This window comes from Corapipo altera, unplaced genomic scaffold (genome assembly GCF_003945725.1).
Source record: "Corapipo altera isolate COAL_440 unplaced genomic scaffold, ASM394572v1 22b, whole genome shotgun sequence".
NCBI classification, from domain to species: Eukaryota; Metazoa; Chordata; class Aves; order Passeriformes; family Pipridae; genus Corapipo; species Corapipo altera.
The window spans coordinates 30,115,019-30,128,774 of record NW_020884876.1 but is presented as its reverse complement, the minus strand read 5'-3'; the positions used below and the strand labels follow the sequence as shown (position 1 = coordinate 30,128,774).

Below are 13,756 nucleotides of genomic sequence, written 5' to 3'. Positions count from 1 at the left end.
CCCCTGTGGTTGTGTTCTTCCTTCATTATGCATCTGCCTATCCATGGCAGCATATCTGTGTTTTCTGTCCCCCTTGATCTGGGGAAGCCATTCACAAGAGGATTCGAAGGCTGATATCAGTGTATTTCAAAGATATGTATTGTATATGCTGAACAAGTAAGTCTTTCCTGTTTCATGCAGAATGTGCTTTAGATGAATGTAAAAATTGAAAGCGAGAAGTCAACAGCAGTTTTTATTTTGTGTTCTGTCTTGACCTTGTGTTGGGTATCACACGCACACACACCCTTTTGGACCGGGATAAAATGTCAGTAAATGACACAAACCTTTTTGTTTTGTGACAAAAACTGACTGCTAGTGGTTTTTTTTTTCTTTAGAAAAGTAAATGTTTCCTAGGAAAGACATGGACATTATTTATTAATTTCCAGCTCAGTATAATGGACATTGTTACGTACTAAAAAAATAAGAAAGCTTCCTTTTAAGAAGGAAAAACATCAAGCACTCACCTCAAGCACCAGGGTGGTACAGGAAAGCAGGTGGTATGGCAGTTGTAACAAGAGGGGAACTAGCACCTTGGAGGATGCCAGCTGTCAGCCAAGGGGAATGAGAGGACCTGGCCCACTCAGACCTAACCCGTCCCCCTCACCCACCTGGGGCAAACAGGACATCACAGGGATGCTTACATCCTCTGGGAAAGGCACCAGCTTGCTGGAGGTGTAATTTTGTGGAAAGAGGGAACTGGCAGAAGCCCAAGCTGTTGTCCCCATCCCACCCTGGCTGATGCTGCCATGCCACCACAGGTTTCTGTTTTGGCAGCTTAGCCTGCTGTTCATCGGCCTACTCTGGCTGCTTGTTTCCCTTTTTATGGTCTTCTAAGCCTCTGGTAGGGCTTGGAAACTGAGAGTGATCTTCTGTGTTGTGCAAGTGCATAAAAGATGTATCCTCTTTGGGTTTCAAAATAACCCATTAGGGATTAAATGATAATAGGTTTATTTAGAGCCTGAAGGAATTTCCTTCTCGTCATGTATGATGCAACATCACGTGGGAGATTAAGGCCCAGAGTAACTTTCAAGGCTATTTTTAATCTGTCCTCAAATAAGCCCTGCTTTTATATATATATATAAAGACCTTCAGAGTAGAGCACTCCTCTCTGATTTTCTGAAATTAATTTGGACACTGAGCTGTGTCTACATTTTCTCAAGCAGTGCCCATTATAAGACATGCAGGAGAATATAACATGAGTGAGCATCACATTAAGCTGTGAGTTTAAAAGGCTTCAAATAGGCAGCAAAAGTACACTGAACCTGCAGCAGGAATTTTTTTTAGGCCACTTGTCTGATCTGAACATCACCTGTAGAGAAGCACAAGAGCCTGGCAGAGCTGGTGATGTAACCAGGGTGGATCTGAGGCAACCAAATCCATCCTAAGCACTTCTCATGGCTTGAAAGCCATGAGAAATTAAGGAGGTGTCCTGGTGAAATGTGTGAGGGGTGAGGTTTGCGATCAAGTTGCTGCAGAGAGGACACTACACAGAAATACTTCTTCCATGGGAGGTAGTGGGACATTGCCTTACATGGCTAATCCCCAGCTGAGCCACTCTGAAGAGCTCTTCCCTAACGTGGGAAGGGCCAAAAATGGAAGAATGCAGAAGAGTTCATTGCTTTCACATCAACACAGAGATATCAATGGGCACAAAGATGGACATTTGCTACTCACAAAAGCTTTCTGGCCCAGGTGTTTGGGGCATAGACTTGTGACCCATGGGGCAGTTTCCCTGTGGAGGTGTGCTCTGTGTTGGCTTTCATGCCCTCCTCAGGCTACCAAGTTGATGAGATGCCTGGCAACAGGCAGGGCTGACCAGGCATAAAAGCATCGCTGCCTCTGCCCAGTCCTCTTAGAAGGTGTGTGCCATGGCCCATGGGGGCAGAGAGCTATGAAGGGTATCTAGTGAAGGGCTCTGGAGGAAAACACCTACTGGAACAGGGTTTGCAGGACAGGTAGAAGGCACTACCTCGTCTCCCTTTGTGGAGGTAACTCTAATGAACCTGTATTACCGCAACAGTCAGGAGATCTCATCAATTGCTTGCCTGTGTGCTTCTGGATACTGGACTGCTATTCAGCTGCTCCAGGGACAAGAGAGGTGCTTTGGAAATCAGGATGAACTGCAGATTTTGTCATCTCTGGATATCTTCAGATACGTGGTCTCTGGATGACCTAACCCATGAAGGAAATGGTGAGCTACGCGTTCTTCTGGCAAAGGTCCAGCCTCGCCATGGGCCCACCTGGGGCAGCCCTTAGCCAGCAGGCAGACCTGAACTCCAGCCTGATCCAGCCTGACTGAGCCCAGATGAGGAAGACCCATGGTGCAAGGAAACCTGGGCTCTTAGGAAGAAGAGGCTGCAGTGGCAGCAGCAGGCTCCAGAGGGAGGTGTGCACAGCAGAGTGCAGGGACACCACCAGAGATGGTCTATTTAGGTGTCTTTATTTAAAATTGTATCAATTTATGAATGAACAGCCTTGAAAGTTCTCCACAAAATTAAAATGGAGCTTTGCTCCATCATCTACTTCTTTTTCTTTTCCTTTTCATTTTTTTTCTCTGTGTACCTTCCCCTCCTTGATTGCTCAGTCAGAAACAGAGAAAAACGAGTGTAAAGGGAAATGCTGACTATTTTGCAAAGATCTCCAGATGATGAAACAAACAAAGCAGAAACGAAAGCAAACACAGAAAATATTTTTTCCTCTACCTACACTTTCAGTTATTCTAGAATCATAGAATCAGCTGGGTTGGAAAGGACCTCTGAGATCATCAAGTCCAACCCTTGATCCAGTACCACTGTGGTTACTAGACTATGGCACTAAGTGCCACATTCAGTCTCATCTTAAAAACCTCCAGGGACAGAGAATCCACCACTTCCCTGGGCAGCCCATTCCAATGCCTGATTACCCTCTGTAAAGAATTTCTTCCTAATATCCAACCTAAACCTCCCCTGGCAGAGCTTAAAACCATGCCCTCTTGTCTTCCTGATAGCTGCCTGGGAGAAGAGATCGACACCCACCTGGCTACAACCTCCTTTCAGGTAGCTGTAGAGTGATGAGGTCTCCCCTGAGCCTCCTCTTCTCCAAGCTAAACAGCCCCAGCTCCCTCAGCCTCTCCTCATAGGACTTGTGTTCGAGTCCCTTCACCAGCCTCGTTGCTCTTCTTCTGGACCTGCTCCAGCACCTCAATATCCTTCCTGTACTGAGGGGCCCAGAACTGGAGCTGCTTGTAACACTGCTTAAGTCAAGCCTGTTACACCACAAGTGTAATTTAACACTAGAGTGGCTCTTCTTATGCTGAACACGCATGATCCATGCAAATACGGGTGATTTTTTACCTGATATGTGACACGTTGCATGACAAGTGCACAAACATTGCAAAGTGCCAGAAATGTAGTATAAGGGCAATGAATCCTGTGGGCACTGGCCTTGCTTGAGGGACCTCCCCTCCCCATCCTGAGCCCTTGCTAATATCTGGCTGAGGTTTGCTCAGATATTGACTGTCATTTTGGTGGTCTGAATGGGATCCAGCTTGTGTATTGCTCTTGTGGGGCGTAACCTTTTTCTAATGGATGCCATTAAAACCAGAAAATGAGTACTCAGGAGTTACATAATTGCTTGCTCATGGGCCTCTTTTTTCTTTCCCCCTTCTTTCTCTCAACGGAGATTTATACTTTGACAACAAACCTTTTCCTGAGGTTGAAACTTTGTATAAAAACGTATGCGTTCCTAAACAAATGAGTCTGACAGGTGACTGGAGGCCACACAAAATGCAAGGCGAAAAAACAGGCTAAGGGGAAAGGAACTGACTTATTGTCATCCACAAGTGATATTTCATGCTTATCACATTTTCAAGCAGTCGTAAGCTGGCTGTTCCCTGAGAAACCTTCATTTAGATCAGCTTAAATTCTAGAATGTGCTAAACTTTGCCCGCTGATTCCTGCTGTCTTTAGAGCGGCTGCTGACCTGCTTCCCCGGCAGGGCTCGAGCTCCCGGCGCCCGTGCCTGCAGCCTCACTCCCGCGGCATTCCAACACCGGCAGGCAGGCCGGGCGGCCGCCAGGCGCTCTGACCCCGAGCAGTGCCCCGGCTCCAGGGAAAAGAGATTCCCGGCCCTCCCTGCGCCCGCCGGGGGCCGAGCCCGCCCTTGCCCATTGGCCGCGCCGCGCGTCACTCCCGGCGGCGGCGGCGGGGGCCGGACTTCCCTTCCTCGTCGCCGCGGCGGCAGCGGCGGGTGAGTGCCGGGGAAGGAGAGCCAGGATCGGCGGTGGGGCTGCCGCCGGCCCCGGGGCCGACACGGTGCGCGGGGGAGCCAAAGCCAGAGCCGGGGCCGGGGCCGGGGCCGGGGCGCGGCGGAGCCCCCTGTGCCCACCGCCCTCCCCGGCGCAGGACGCGCGTCCCCGGGCGGCGCCTCCGCGGGCCGGTGCGGGGAGCCGGGGGCGGCCGCTGCTGCTGCATCCCCTGCCTGCGGGGCGGGCAGGGCTCCGCTGCCCAGGGGTGTCTGGGGCCGCTGCTGGCGGTCCGGGATCGGTGGTGTGTGTCCGCGGGAAGCGGCGGTCGGGGCGTGGGAAGCAGCGCCAGCAGCATCACAGGAGCCAAGAAGCCCGTGTTCGGGGTGAAGGCAGGGAGGTGTTTTTTACTGGGATTGCAAAATGGAGGTGATGGGGGGGGTGGATGTCTTGTTTGATTTTAGGTATATGTTTTTAAATTTTTTGGGGGGAGGGGGCACATCCAGCTTAAGGGCCCGTGGTTGTGCAATGGAAATGCTGTGTTCCTTCTTTAATTCGTTTGCTGATACACCTTGTGTTCTCTTACTCTATAGCCTAGTTTACATTGTACATTGAGTGAGACTAAAACGGAGGCAGAATGAAGAAGAAAGTGGGCTTGGAGCCTTAGTGGCAGAAAGCAGCAGTAAATTCCGTCATTGTTGAGCAATGCTGATAGAAGGAGCATATTTGCTAGCTGAAATCTCACAAACAAGAGGGAAGGAAAAACTTGTTTATTCATGCTCTGCCAGTTGGCAGATCTCTTTGTTTAGAGAGCATTCAGCTTTGAGTGTTGCTTGTTGCAATCACGGTATTTACTTAGCTGACTTTCCCAGAAAGGGCACAGAGTAGAAGTGGCTTTAAAATATGTTTGTGTGATTGTGTGAAGAGACTTTGTATGGCGTAAAAGCTATTAAAAAGAGAGAGGCAAAATAAAACACATCCTGTCATGATTGTACATGCAGCATTATTATTTCACCAAACCAGCGGGGTGGCTTTTTCACCAAAAGATATATACTTAGTATGTCAGCTGAGCCTTATTATAGCAGAGGGTGGGTCTTCCACCCACAATAGATTTCCTCAAAATATTCCTCTCAGTGTGAGGTTTTCCTAGCTCTAGCTGTGCTGTGTACATCCTTCATATCCTTTGATGGTGAATTATTCTTGGAATGTCAGGCTTTGAGAATGTGACCTTATACCTTCTCCTCTCCTTTTTTTTTTTTTTTTTTTTTTTTAATGTTTGTTGTATGTGAGGATTCTCTGCAAAAGACCGGCTTTACTGCATTGCATCTTCTCTTATCTCTGAAACACGAATATCAAGCTGACTGTGTTGTGATCTGTGAAGAACAGAAATAGGTGATGTGGTTGGGTACTGCAGTTCTTGCAATCCAGTTTTTAAAAAGAAGTGGGAACTTTAATGCCTTAACTGATGCATTTAAGAAAAACATCTCCCCTAGGGGTTTGTCCTCAGAAGATAAGAATTCAGTTTTTTTAAGGTGTATTGAGCTAGGAATATTAATAACTTTTAAAATTTCAGACAAATGAATATAAACCATATCCATATTTTTATATATATATATGTGTATGTGCAGACACATGTCTGTTAGTGCTTGCCTACACCAGAAACTTCTTATGTAATTGTTTTAGTATAAGAAAGGTATGCAGCTTGTAGAGGTAGCTTGCACCGTAACATGGATTTTTACTTCCTCTGCTACTGTCAGAGAAGAGTAACTGCCTTAACCAGATTGGAAACCAATTTCACCAGAGTGTGAAATTATCGTTTAAAGCCTCGTTGTGTTTCAGGACACAGCTCCTACTGAATACATAGTGTATTTAGACCTGCAAGAGCTTTTTTGGGACGGATAAAAAAACCTGTCTTAAAGTTGTGGTTTTAAAAATGTGCTGTGTCTTCAACATAAGGAAATTCACCAGGCCATTGGAAATATTTAGCTGTGCCTGTACACTCAAATTGAAAATGGCTATGTTGGTTGCTGCTTTCCAGTGGAAGGTGCTCCCCATGAAACTGAGCTGCACAGGGATTTATCAGTAGAATGTTTGGAGGATGGAGGGGATGGGATTCGATAGAGATGATTTAAAAAAACTAACAAAAAAAATCTAGTGAAGACTAGATTTTCTGTGTGTGCCATAGGGATTGTTAAACTTGGGGGGCTTCAGAAAATGTGGCTACATGAATGAGGGTTGAACGAAATATCACTCCAGAGTTTATATAGATAACTGGGAGTTAGAACTCTTCCTGTTTTGAACAGTGTCTTAGCTGGAGGAAGAACATCTCTTACCAATCACGTCACATCCCGGTGCCCATTAGCAGCAAATTCTTGTGTGGAATATGAACACAAGGAAAGCAATTAAAGTATTTTTAGCATTTTTAAATGAAAGTAGCACTGGGGAAGACGACTAGTCCATAGGGAGCAGACCATTGAGGAACCCTTTTAGCAGGTATCCCAAATTAATATTTAGCTCATGTTATACAATGTCATTGTGGTTCATGTTGTATACTAGTGAAATCTTTTCAGCTCAGAGGCAGTATCCATTTATCCTAGCAGGGAATGTGACCTTTGGATCTTCAGGATTGCTACTATTGTGCTTCCTATATCTTTCTTATATCTTCATAATAGGGCAATTCCCCAGGCTGAGGGAAATGGCAGTCCCAGATTTCTACCGTTTCAGGTGTCAGTTTTGAAATGATTCCTACCACCTTCAGGCTATTGCTTATGCATTTTTGGTTCGGTTGTTTTTTGGTTTGTTTTGTTGTGATAGAACATGAAGTTTACTATAAATGTAGCAGTTTTGCCATTTAAAGCACATGTACACACTTCAATTTTCTTGTGTCTCACGGCATTCCTATTCTTAGCATAGCCAGTGTAGAGGGTATCTTCCATCAAGCTTTTGTGCTGAGGGCAACCAAATGCAGTGTACATCATGACTGATTTAACTAGGCAGGGCTTTGTAACCTCCTGCTTTTTCCTCTTGGTGCCTTGGAGCTGGCCAGTGATAAGCACATCTGAGGGTGTGAATGAACTGAATTATGATATAGAGGAGCAAGGGCTGGTAGCGATAAATGGGGTTCATAGCACAATTTAAAGCACCTAATAAAAGATCCAAGTAAACGGTTCGCGGTAGGAAATTGCACCACTGATGAAGTAGTAACTGGAAAATCCAGACCTCTCCCTCCCTCTTCCAGCTTAGTCCTGCCTCAGGGGAAGTGACCGCTGCTGACAGGCAAGGGTAGTGTGGTAAGAGATGAACACTCGTTACTTAGGGCTTAGATTAGGAAAGGCTTTATTGCTAATACCTAGAGCTTGAATTAGCACTGGGTTTTGGAAACAAACTGAATGCATGTTTCCTGTCTGCTTGGAGTGGGAGAAGGAATCTTTGATGTTTCAAGGATTACCTTTTGGTTTTCTGTCCTGTGGTAAGATAGGAAATGCTGCTGCTGTAAATTGCCTTAGCTTAAAACATGGCATGGTGTGTCATAAGACTTGATGTCTCAGGTATTTCATTTTTTAATCTTCTTTCTTATTCCCTTTGCAAAAAAAGTTTTAATTAGTTTCTGGCTCAATCAGAGGAGTTCTCAATGTCTTATTAGTTTAGCATGCTTACAAATAAGCCAAACCTATTGAGATTAGAAGTGACAAGGGAGCGTTACTAAAATCTTTCACGTGCTTCTTCTGGAATGCTATTTCCCTCCCCCCAGCTTTTATGCATTAGCATCCTGTTGTCATTATTAAGTTCACTCTGAGTAATTCCTTGGGCCTTTTCTATTGCTATGTTTTTTCCCTTCCCATGTTACCCCACTCTGAAATCCCTGACTTTCACTGAGCGCAGTGCAAAAGATAACACCTGACTGCTGGCAAGTTGCATCAATGGTACCTTGTCCATTCCTGTCGGGGCCAAGCTGTCAGTGTGCTGCTCCATGTGAACTGCTGTCAGCGTCCTGCTTCTTGGGAAATCCGTGCTTCAGTTTAGGGAGGTGTACGTGTACATGCACAAATGTGGGTTGCAAGGATGTGTGCACTTGAGCAAAGTACTTCTTAATCTGGGTTTATCAGAAATAATGCAGTCCTGCATTGACCAGTACACCACAAATACTGTATTGGTCTGTTCAGGACTAGTCTGACCACCTTTGAGATAGTTTTTAAAGATTTCTTTAGAGGTGATCGCAAATATAACGCTATAATTCTGAAAGTTCAGGTTTAGACCTTTTGTCTAAAAAGCATGTTTATTCTTTTGGTTTGGGGAGTCATTTGATATTTGAGTTTTGAAGCAGAGTGATTTTTTGAAGTAAAAGCTCAGTCTTCTGGGTTTCAGAACACTTCTACTACCTTTAAGATGGCCAAGGCATGAAGGTGCTGATTCAGTATCAGAGCTGAGCTGTCTTGATTCCTCTTTGTCTGTATAATGGTTTACTGGCAGTTTGCAAACCTGACAGTCATGCAGGAAATGCCTTTTCTGTTTTTTTCCACCTCCTACCATGAGCAGCAGGATCTCTGTAGGATCAGTTGTGGAGTACTTGCTTCATTCACACTCATTTCCCTGTTTCTCTTGCCCAGGAAGGATACATGACTTGCTGAAAAGAGAGAAAATGCTATGCTGGGGCTACTCGTCTTTTGGACAACCTGGGATAGGTAGTAACCTCCAGGTCATCATTCCTGAACCACAGGTGTATGGATTCATTCATGACAGAAATGTCAAGGAGGTGGCATGTGGAGGAAATCACTCTGTGTTCCTGTTGGAAGATGGAGAGGTGTATACCTGTGGCTTGAACACCAAAGGTCAACTGGGGCATGACTGTGAAGGAAGCAAGCCAGGTAAGTCTACTTTTTATATGCTCTTCAAACTGTCTTGAGGCTGGTGGGCTGAGAAGATTATGGAAGCTGCTTTGTACTGATTGCTCTAGAGCTGGAGCAGCTCACAGAGCTGATAATCATGTCACGTAACACAGTAATGATGCTGAATAATACTAGCTGGCTCTGGAAAGCTAAAGCTGAGCAGCATGGGTGAGGAGACAGGTCTGCTTACTTTGTCTGGGAAATGCATCAAAATGGAGGCAAGAGCAGATGGTCTCAGGGCAGATTTTGATATCTGGCATTTCCCTTCCACAAAAAAGGAGAGGGCCATGAGTCACAAGCATCTTCTGCTTTGTCTTTCCAATTGCACTGCATCCTTATGCCTACCCTTGTTCAGTTATTGGTGGGAATTTTCTCATGTATGTCGAAGAGTATAAGTGGATCCGTATTGAATATGGTTGTTTAGAACAAACTTGGTTTTGGACAAGAGGGTTTGTAAATTTTGTTTTCTCCTCTTGGAATCTCTTGTCAACTTGTGCCTTCACCCCTTCATGCTTTCTTAACGTGGAAGAAAGTCATTGCAGCATTGTGTTCCCCAGACTCACCTTGCATTTTCTTTGCTGTGTTCCAATGGGCAGAACCCACAAGTGCAGAACCCGAGGCAGATACTGCCTCTCCTTCACAGGGTGGAGGAGTGATATAGTTGTGAATTGTTATTTGAAGAAACCCTGAAGCCTTTCTCGTGGACTCTTTTGAATGTTGGCCTTCCAGTTTACTTTCCATTAACTTCTTGGTTTTGGAATGTAGTAAAGATACAGGTATTTCTGTTTCCATAATACAATAAAAATCCTGCTGTGGGTAATTAGAGCAAAAATTCCTCGAATTGCAGACTGTCCTCTGTAGGGCTTGGGACTTCTGTAGCGTAACCTGTTATTGCACGACAGAGAGATAAGATGCCTACAAAATAGCCACAATTCTCCATGTAGCATGTGCAAATCTGACCTGACTGATTCCATTACTCCTTTTCTGTGTTGATGTCTTTTGTCTCTTTCTCTCAAAATGAGATGGTAGGTGTTGGATGCTGCATGACCAAGGTGGGCTGGATTAGAGGAGGTGACCTTGAATCCGACACCTCTTGCTTTTCTGATAAGTGGATTCTAGGCAATTACTGAAAGAGGTCTTGATTATCAGGACTGGCTAAGTCCTCTCTCTGAGGACACACTATTCATCTACTGAGGACTTGAGGACTTGTAAATTTAGGCCCTGGAATAAATGAGATGCTTAGTGGAAGGAAGACAAGCCTCCTCAATATTCAACTCCAACCAGTGAGGATACGTCCTCCTGCAAATCACCCAACTAGCCTACTGTTTTACCCATAAAATAAAGCAAACATAAGATGATGATGAAAATGGAAGATTTACAGCAAGCAGAAGATCAGAACTGGAAATGGATCTCATTAAATAGATCTCACGAATCTTGAATGCTGAAGTGTAGACCTCTATCCTACCTTCAACTAGGCTTGTAGAAGAGGGGCAGTCTGAGATTTTGAAATAGAAATAAAAAGTTCCCTGTGTTTGATCCCAAATGCCCTTCTACCCCTTAAATGAAGGGTCTGTCTCCAAGATGTGACACCGACTCCCAGTTATCTTACAGGTTTCATTTATTCTGATAAAGGTTGTGCAGTGCTACTCTCTAAAGGGGCCTGTGGCCGTTCTTGAGAAATCATGTGTCTCTACCAACACAGCACTACTGAGTGTGCCTGCAGTGGGATTTCTGCTGGCTGGGGCAGTTGGGAGGGATGTGCTGTAAAGCAAGGAACAGCTTCTCTTTAGAAGCTGTTCATGGTGAACAGTCACAGCAATCTTTAGGGTAACAGTAAACTTGGAGACGAGACCCATCCCAGATACTGCTGTGTGTGGATCTATTTGTCTTCCAGCATTGGGAACCGAATTTCTTAGTTTTCTTCTGCAAATAGGAACAAGGAGAATCAAACCTTCCTCTTTCACCTCCACTTCCCCTGCATGGGATAAAGACAACCTTACACCTTCTGTATAGGAGGCTTGTCAAAGATCATGTTTTCTATTTTTGTAGACCTATGCATGAAGCCATGGCTGATAGATAGTGAAGATGTATGTGTGGATGACTGTCTGAAGTAGAGAATGGGAGAAATGCCTGGAACTGGGAGTCTTGCAGTTGCATCTCTCCAGCCTCTGTTGGACAGGGTAGTGTGGGCTGAGGTCTCCCGGTTTTTCTGCCCTGTGGTTTGAATCTGACAAACTTGCGAGGGCAGCTAGAAGTGGGCGACCTCTGTCCAGCTCTGGAAGTGAGCCACATCTCCTGCTTCAGGAAGCTGTGACATAGTACTGACTGTCCCCTTCAGGCAGCCCCTTGAGACCCATCTCTGGACTTCAGAAATGCTTACCATGGTCTGCAGAGTGTCTTGTTTGTGTTTGAGAGTAACACCAAGACAGGAAAATATGCAGGGGGTCTTGAACCTTTTGAAGGCTTTAAGACTTCATGGGAGTGGAGAGATCTCCTTCCTGCTGCCTAGGTCTTTGCTCATAAGAGGAAATTCCCTTTTATTTCTTACACTTTTTGTGTCTGTACATAAGACTTATGCTGCCAGAATGCTAAAGGCTTCAATTAGTATTTTCAGAATATATGGTCATGTTGTTTAGAGATGGTTATTTCCCAGCATGGTACTGGCTTGTGAATAGAATTCTGGGACTTTACAGTGCAATGAACATGGATCCAACCCTGTTCTCCTTCCACAGCTTGCAGGTTTTACTAGTGACTTCAAGTGGGAGAAGAGTTGTTATATTTGCAGTGAGTGCTTTTGAAGACTTTGCATCTCTTTCTTCCTTTACTACATATTCTGAATAGTTTTTTTCTCTTGTTCTGCTGTCCATTTACACATATCTGTAATAGGATTCAATTTTGCTTCTCATTCATGCTACTCACAAAAATGTCAAATGCTATCGTTTCAGCAGTTCCTCTTGGAGGAACCCTTAGAGGGCACCTTTTGAAACTAAAGAAAACTTGTTAATTAAAAAGCTGTGTTTACTGTCACATCAGCTGACCTCGTGAATGTAATGCAGAGACAGGTATAGCATCTGGCAAAGTGATTCTTATGCCTCCCCAGTTCAGGGAACAGAAATTACTGGGGGAGTGTGTGCCACTGAAAGAGTGTAAATCAGTAGATGTTTATTTTCTGGAAGTGCCCTTCCCTTGGATTTTACATTATGTTGGTAAAATTAATATTTAAGATGACTAACAAGTTTATCTTAACTAAAAGAACGTTCTTTTTGACTAAATGCTAACAGTCTGTGATTGTTTGACTCCCTGCTTTTGACAATACCACAGTAATACCAGGTGTAATACTCCTGTGGGCTCTACCAAGAGCCATCTTCCCACATTGTCACACTATTTACCAATTAATTGTTTCTTCGAATTGTGGTGATTAGCAAGCTGCTCGAGGAGTCCATCCCTCTTAGGGATGGATATCTGACTTTGTTAATATTTAAATGGTTGTTTCCCCCCACCCCAGTAGTTTGTGTCTCTGCAATCACTTGGCATGGAAGGGTAGATGCTGTTCCAGAGTTCTCACCTTGACTGTGGGTTGAGTTACAGAGTAGTGTAAAGCAACGATTCGTAAAGCTTTAAAAACATGCTTGAATCCCCATCTCAGATGGGGAACTTGTTTTCAGGTCTAGAGATTTGTTCTCTTCAAGTAATTTGGACTTCATTTGGCTTCTGCTAGCGAGGAAACCTGGCCTTTGGTAATTAGTGTTTCAAGACAGTTACAGAAAAATGTGCCGAATTGTTGAAAGAATCTTAGATGATGCAGGACATTACTGCTTCAGGCCTGCTTGCACAATCCGGCCCGCGTGCTGGATGGCAGGGACCTGTGTTCTCCAGCAGCAAATCTGTGTCCTTGAGCAACAGATATCAGAAAGCTGCATAGAGGAAAACAGGGAAGGAGGTTGTTATCCAGAGTGTGAGAAACCAGAAGATGGGGGGGCCTGGAAATGTGCCTTGGCTAGTAGAGCCAATAAAGTTATAGATATAGTGTGTGAAAGTAAATGTAACCAATAGAAAGTTAGAATAGAGCGTGTGAACCCTGTAGGACCCTTGATAATGTGTGTATTTTTGGAATAAAGGGAGAACATTGACTGTACCTTGATGAGGATGTGTCTTTGACTCTCAAGCTCATTTTTTGCATCTTCTTTTACCAAATTTGCCTCAAACTTTTCATCTGTTAACAAACAGTGACAAACCCATGCTTTTTTACCATATTTCCTGTCTGGATGCTATTGTGCAGGGGAGCAGGGTTTCTGTGTGTATTGTGGAATCTATCTCCTTATAGCTGCAGGGTAGAAATACCATAATTAAGTTAATTTTCTTTCAAAAACCAGGAAAAAACACCACCAAAACAAATAAAAACCCCCACTACACGACCCAGATCCCTGGATTTCTCTGACCTTTCTTTCAAACATAAGTCCACTTGTCCTGAACTTCAGCACAGGGTTACAGCGACGAGAGACCTCTGTGCTCATTGCGGATGCCTGTGAATCATAAACCCTGTAACAGCTGAGAATTCAGATGTGCAACCTGCTTGGAAGGACAGTCTGTGTGGATCTTCCTCTTTTAG

The 13,756-nt window shown here is 44.6% G+C and overlaps 1 protein-coding gene across 4 annotated transcripts in view; it reads left to right on the top strand.

The window, feature by feature from the left end:
- The first annotated feature begins 4,223 nt into the window (after window positions 1–4,223).
- Window positions 4,224–13,756, top strand: part of LOC113943825 (probable E3 ubiquitin-protein ligase HERC3) — a 48,922-nt gene continuing 39,389 nt past the window's right edge. For all 4 annotated transcript variants that reach the window (XR_003526464.1, XR_003526465.1, XR_003526466.1 and 1 more), the window contains exons 1-3: window positions 4,224–4,267; window positions 4,465–4,474; window positions 8,868–9,126. Coding sequence is in view for 1 of the 4 variants with exons in the window: in XM_027636101.1 (XP_027491902.1) it covers window positions 8,901–9,126 (226 nt within the window). In the remaining 3 variants the exon portion in view is untranslated. The remainder of the gene's footprint in view (window positions 4,268–4,464; window positions 4,475–8,867; window positions 9,127–13,756) is intronic.